The sequence below is a fragment of the Schistocerca nitens genome, chromosome 2 (genome assembly GCF_023898315.1).
Source record: "Schistocerca nitens isolate TAMUIC-IGC-003100 chromosome 2, iqSchNite1.1, whole genome shotgun sequence".
Taxonomy (NCBI): domain Eukaryota; kingdom Metazoa; phylum Arthropoda; class Insecta; order Orthoptera; family Acrididae; genus Schistocerca; species Schistocerca nitens.
Window position 1 is genome coordinate 419,539,045 of NC_064615.1, and position 7,462 is coordinate 419,546,506.

The 7,462-nt window shown below is 39.3% G+C and overlaps 1 protein-coding gene across 1 annotated transcript; it reads right to left on the reverse strand.

Moving 5' to 3' along the window:
* Positions 1-2,310: 2,310 nt before the first annotated feature.
* On the reverse strand, positions 2,311-2,925 carry LOC126235061 (uncharacterized). The gene has a single exon (XM_049943796.1). It carries the CDS (start codon positions 2,923-2,925, stop codon positions 2,311-2,313), a length of 615 nt encoding a protein of 204 aa, XP_049799753.1.
* Positions 2,926-7,462: the final 4,537 nt, after the last annotated feature.

Here is a 7,462-nt window from a genome sequence, read left to right on the forward strand (position 1 = left end):
CTAGCTGTAGGATTTTCATAAGAAGCATGATTGAAATTTATCAGTGCATTAAAGTTTATTTCGTAGTGGCCACCTCCTCCTTGCCAGTACTAATCAGAGCATTTAAGGACTGAGGTTATGGGTAAGAAAGAAGTTTCATAATTTTGTGTCAAAAGTTATGTAATGTTTTTAATTTTCTGTTAACTCCCTCCTTCTTGGAACATATTAAATGATCATTTTGGAGTTTGGTATAATTATTTAACAATATGTTACACATAATGGAAACCAGCCTTTTGTAGATATCAGTAAGTGGCCTTCCACAGAGATATAAATCTGTTACAAATATTTGCAGAGAAACATGTGATTCAACTCCTTCACCAACCAGATTGAGTAGTAACTGCTTTTGATTTTGACAAGTGAGGAATTTTGTTTCATACTCTTCAGATATTAAAAGCTGCATAACTGTATGTACAAAAGTGCCACGTTCCACAACAATATCTGATGGCACAGTCAATCCACTTCGGACAAGGTTATCAAAATATTTATCTGTGGTGTGTGCCTAAAACAAAATCAGTGCATGTTGTACAACTGAGCAATTTTGTTGTTTTGTGTGCTGCATAGCCACAAACATACAGAAGCACAGATCGGTGTACATCAACATTTTCATTGCTTATGTTGTTCAAAACACTTACAAACGGATTCACGTCAACATCCGTAGACATCACATCTGAGATGCTTACGTCATTCATTATTTCTGGAGAAAATTTTACTGGGCCATATTTTGCAGACTTTATTCCCAAAACACTCATTATACGCAACTTCTTTTCAGATTCAAATACCTTGGTTACAGAAACATTGTAGTTTCCACCCGATAATTGACCATACCTACTAAACTGTGATTCCAAATTATCAGTTTGTAGTTTTCCCGTCAGAAGATACTGCACACCTACACCACTGAAAGAATATTCAACAACTTCTGAAATAACAGAAGTACTCTGATACAATGCCTGATGTGTGTCTGTGGTCAGACAACTGGTAGCGTCCAGAGCCCTCCATCTCTCTAACCAAGCCAAAAATTTATCAAGAAATTCAAGCCCGTCATCAGAAGCACTAGTGAAAGGCAGACACAATTCATTTTGTTTGTGAATTCCCTTTGTACAGTTCTTAACATTAATAATATTTCCCCAACGGAGAATGATTTCAACAAAGTGTACAGTTCCTGAATTTTCACCATATTCAGCTTTTAAGCCTGCAAGTGTTGTCTCATTAAAAATATTGCAGACAAGGTTGATATTTTGTCTTTCTAAGCTACTGGGATACACTTATTTGTGAGTCAACTGAGGAGCTAATTTCAAAAGCTTTTTGTATTGGATCTCAATATCTGAAAATTTTGCCATTACCAGATCATTGGGTGTTGAGTCAAAATGAGGTAATTTAAATGTTCTGTCACTGGCCCTCTGGTTCAACCAGTTGTTCCTAACACTTTTAAACAAATGAACAGTGTCAAACATTACAAATACAGCGGAACCACATGACAGAAAGGAATATGGACTGCTGGAATTTTGTACCAATAGTGAAAACATATTCCTATAATTCTGTTGTTATCAGATATAATAAGAACAACAGTCAGACCACATGAGGAAAGAAACTGCCACACATTAAGTGTTAATTTATGGAGAGCTGAGCCTGACAACTGTTTGACAGGAATCAAATGAACAACTTCTTTGAAACTGCCATATAACGATGATGTGAGAAAGGCAAGCACAGTTCTTGCCTCAGATGGGGCATTATTTTCAGCATATCCATGGAGTTTCCCCCCTTTAAACCTAATACATGGCTTAAAATAAATTTCATCCACTTGCACAATTACAAATTTCTCTCTCTCATCTAATTTATCCAAAACAATTTTAAGAAAATGGGCATTTTGTGATTTATTGGTTGGACAAATCTTCAGTGAAGATGAAAGCTGCTGAATGTGTTTCACATGTGGTAAGGTAAGTAATCCACTTGACCAGAGTGCTGTATAGCATGCTGGAGATGGTTGTAGATGATAAATGCATGCATCATCATATCAACCAAATATGTCCGCTTATTCATTGCCAACGAATCTGTCTGCTCCAACAGAAACAAGAGTGTGGCACAACAATTTGGATTAGCTTCTGAATGCAGAGTAACTTTATTTGCAATATTCTTTAATTCATTTAAAAGATCACAATTGATTTCTCTACTCAAAATATTTTCTATTTGTGACCATCTGGTTACTCTAAGTGAGGAAGGTAAAATCCAACTGAGCTGCTCATGTGACATAATGAAACCATTCACACACACACTTTAGATGAGTTTGTTATTAATTTCAATACTCACTTTGACCTGAGGAATGTCTTCAGAAAAATCTATAGTATAAAAGAACATCTTATTCTCTTTAACACTAACACTCCACTTTCGTACACTGTTTATTCTATCCTGGTACTCAGCACACAAACACTGAAAATTTGCAATAATGTCCTCATCTATCATGGCTTCATTCTTCTCCTTGTCTTCATGGCGTGCACACTTCCTTCTTATTTCTGGGTCACACCTTTTTGGAGGCTGCACCTTACTTAAATACGATGGTAACCCAGGGAATATTTTTGGCACAGCTTCTGGTAAAACCAATGGCTTTTGACGAGGAAAATCGTGACAGTTCCCATCAGAGTCCTTGTAAATCTCCACTCTTGATACATCACATTCTTCAAAATGTTTAATGCAAATAACACTTCTTTTTGATGGAGTCCAGTCCTTTCTGGGGACATTTCTTGTCCATCGTTTTCTGTTTTCCTCTTCATTAGGGAATCTGAACACTGAGATGTAACCCTCTTCTTTGCTGGATTTGTAGATGCTGTTGCATCCAGGAACACAACATTTTTCTGGAATCTGCAAATAGAATGATGCATTAATTGCTAACATCTTAAATCAAAATACTATTATGTAAAATAGCAAATGAGAATTTGAGTGGGCTGGTTTATTCTACTGCTTGGACATCACGAAACACAAGTCTACAAATATAATCAAATGTGTAGAAATATTCATAATATTAACACAAAATCACTTAGGAGAATATTCTGATACTAAACTTATGAATTAAAAACTTTTGTTGCAATTGTGTAGACGAAAGTCGTTCACGTAGCACACTTGCTCATATACATGTAAAAAACACTATAAACTTCACAGAATTGTGTACTTACATTGTGTTGTATCTTCCACTGTAGTCACGACTACTTGCTATAGTTTTTGCAGAGTCCAGTATAGCATTATTACACCGTAATGTCGGATAAAACAGACACCGCGAAAGTACGTAAACAGCTGCTTCCGTTCGCTACCTTATAGCGACAGCCATGCGGTAGGCCTTAACGTAACGTTGCCACATTTCAGTCCTCCGGCCTCTAATACAGGCGGCCGTGCGCTGACCCAATTCGGCGCGACGGGGACCTCCTCGCTGCTCTGCGCCAACCGACGGAGCGCACCTCCCGGAAACGGTCAAAGTACCAAACATACGTCGGCTGATGGGACGACCGACCGAACGACCAATCAACGGTCGTTCCCGCTCCAGCCTCCTTCCGTCGGACAATGCATGTGCGTCGCCAGCGGTCGGCTAGTACTGGCTGTCCGCACCTCACTGGTGTGCCGTCCCCGGCGCTCCTTCGTCGCCGACCGGTGCTCCGTCCGCGACTACACTGCTGGTCCATCTCCAACTGACTTCTAGACACACGGCGGCCCGGAAATACTATCGGTCGCTCCAGAGGTGGCACGACGGTGTACTATCGGTACGCGCTGCTACTGCCACTCACGGGCAAGTAAGGCTGGAAGTTAGTGATGCCAGTAAATGGAATAAGAAAACGAGGTGGCAGTACCGTAATAGAAGATGACAAACAATAAATGGCATGAACAGGAGCCGTGCACAGCCCACTACCCCCGAGTACAGCGTTTTTTCTCTTTTTTTTTTTGCATGCGTCAACAAAGAACTATTGTTTTATTCCTGCCTTATTTAAGAGAGGTTTTATGTATGCTGTAATAGAACCAGTGTTAACCTCATGCTTTTTCAGTTCTATATTGATATGAAATGTGTCGTTTGTTTGCTTTCACCCTGATCTCAGACTGGGCCGGTTGTTGTCCAAGAACCTCTTGCAGTAAATTGGTTTGCTTGAATTTTTGGAAACGTAATCCACCAGCGCTTGCTAAATATATATGGAGGCGATACAACAGCCGTGAGCAATGTGAGACGATAGGTGCGGCATATTCAAGGTGGTGGAACCTAAGATACGTGATTTGGTTACAACGTTTGCTGATGATATGTTAACAGCGACACCAGCTGGCAGCAACACATTGAGATTCCAAGACGCATCCTGGAAAACGTTTTCGACAGTTATGGGTGACCGCCAACCTCAAGAAGTCAAAGTCTGCACTGACAGATATCAACTTCCTTGAACATTTTATTTCCTTGTGTAGGGAAGCAGCTTACTCACGCTATAGTAAATTCACATCAGTTTCCATTGTGTGCCAGCCAGTCTGTTGTAACTAGCTCTGACGTAATAAATGTTGCGCAATACCTTAAAAATCAAGCAAATTACCTAAAACTTTTCTGGTATGTCAGGAGTAATACCAAATTAATATATGTTAAATATCAGTTCGATAACTTCAGCCATTTCCGAAATTTGAACGTTTTTCTGTAAAAATCATTGGCGCAACAGAAAAGAGCTAGAGACTTCAAAATTTATATTTAGATTCATCTTTCATAATGATTTAATAAAAACAGTACTTTGGATTTCACAAATAAAGATTTTAGTGGAAATTCATGATTTTCTGGTTTTCGTCTCAAAACTGAAGGAAGCAAGATAGATTAAGTAGGTTAATAAATAATGCTAGGATGTTTAGATTTAAATAGGTAGGAGGTCCGCTATGACTATGAAGATGTGAAAAGTTTCTTTTGAATACCTATAAAATTATAGCGATAGCGGATCTCAAAAGGGACAGTTCAGAGTTCATCTGCTGCGTACAGTGCAATTAAATTAATTCTCTCGCCCAAAATACTTAACTTAGCCACGTCAAAATTTTATTATCAATACTTACCTGCGTGCTGAATGCACCTTTAAATTTAGAGCTTATTCGGCCATCATCAAGAGAAGCTATAATTTATTATGTAACTTGAAGTGGTGCGTTACTAGCCCAGCGGCTAGTCGGGAGAGCCGATTTGATCAGGCGTTCCCTTATCCGTCCGCACCGCGGCTTTATATATAAGAGCGTTGCGCGAGGAAGCAAGGCCCCAGTTCTCTCCAGACGCTGAATAACACGCCATCTGTGTAGGCAGTCGCGTCGCGTCGGTATCACTGCAACAAACAGCCTCGGGTGCCGTATTAAGTTACTAGAGATACACGTAACCATGAAATCATTTCAAGTGAAATGTTAATTCTGGGATGACTTTCATTATCTAGCTTCAGTTTGCGTATTGTCGTATTTTCACGTGCCGTCGCGGGACAGACATTCTACCAATAATTTAGCGTGGCGTTTGATGAAGTACTCTCATCAAATTATGGCGAGCATTCTTTTTAACTTTTAATTCGGACATTTATAGTTGCATCAGCGCATTAGACTCTGAACTGCTCTGTTAGTTAGGTTGTAGGGATACCTGTGTTTTTTTATTTGTGACTTTGAGAATATACTCAACTATTTTGGAAAATCGTTTTTGATTAGAAATCCCGGACAATATCCTAATTCCTCAGAGCTATAAGCTGCAGCTATAATGGGATTCTCAGATGAAGTGGGCACTAGGAACTCTAATTACAGGCTTCACGTTTTGTTAAATCACTTTCTGGGTGCCTAAAAAGTAAATAGAGAGCCAGTGTTGAGAACGGCGAAAGACAGCATTAACAACATTCTAACAGCCAGAAACTGATTCAACATTTCCAACAATGTACAGCAACAAACAAACATTTGTACAGCAAACGATTAACATTTCACTTCACACACGCTGCCCCACATATGGTGCATCGGCCGGGAAATCAACTAAGTGAAAGTGATTTTTAACTATTCGGATTCGCGAGTGGAATGCGACATGCAGCTGAGTAATAGAACAGTGAAAGTGTTACGTGTGCATGTGGACGACGCAATTGGATTAACAACGCATCTGGATTCACGGAGGTGGCACTGAGTCTAGCGGTGCTGCCGGCATCGCGAGTAGCCAGTTTCGCCGCACCGCAGTCGTCAGACGCAGCAGCCGGAGCCGCGCCTTCAGTTACGGGCCACGCAAACACACAACAGCCGTCGGAGTGCCATCTGCAGTTCAACGTGCCACGTCGCATCAGTAATCCTGGTACGCCACGCCGGCAACGCCATACGTCGTGCAGAAGGAACTAAGTTAAGTGAAAAGCTGTTAAAAATTTTACTAACCTGCACTAAAAGACTGTCGGCGATGGAAACGCCAAAAGGAACTGAGTTTAAACTTAAATTAGAACCTATGTCTGTTGAGGGAACTGTAAATTCAGACAACGATTCAAGTGTAAATATGCATGAAAGTAGTAATGTTAAAGTGAAATATGAAGTATTGTCTCCTGACAGTAGTGTAGGAAGGGGCCATGATTCAATAATAGAGACCCCTGTAGTAAAGCAGAAATTAGAAATTGTGAATTTATTGGATGATAGTTTCTCTGATGAATTAAAAATGAAACAGTCATCAGAAATGGTAGAATTTAAGAAGGAGAAGTTAGATATGACTAATCAATCAGAAGTTTCATTTAGTTTTGATGATTCTGGTATTGGAGCTAGTTTTTCGTCACCTGAGTCTGATAAAAAGCCAGCTAGTGAGCAACCCAAAGATGCTGGGGCTGTTGATTTGAATGTTATATTACAAGCAATAGCTGCCAGTAATGCAAAAATTGCAGCCAGTAATGCTAGAATGACAGCTGAGTTAAAATCTGATATAATTGAGGTAAATAACAGGATTGTGGCCAGTCAAACTAATTTTAATAAACGGTTTGAGGCAATGGACAATAAATTAGAATCCAATAAAGCTGAATTATAAAATTCTTTCAAGGCTAGTTGCAATAAGTTGAAAGAGGATCTGGACAGTTTGAATTATAAAATTGATTACAACCATGAGGATATTAAGAAAAAGGTTGCTCAACAGTTTTCTGAAATGTATAAAACAGTAAAATCCGAAGTTGCTGAGGTTCGCAAAGACTTCCAAATGGAAGATGCGAAGCTGGAGCACAAATTAACAGAAAAGATCGAGGCGGAATCTGAACTGTGCTCAGATAGATTTAAAGATGTTAATATAAAAGTAAACATATGTGAAGCAGACGTAGATGCAATTAAAACTGATACTACTCATATTGTACAAAGAGTAGATAATGTTGAAATGAAAGTAGAAAATATCAGTACTAACATGGCTAACCTTGAGAGTAAAATAGCTTCAGTAACTTCTGGTAATGGTAGTATACAACAAGTTGTA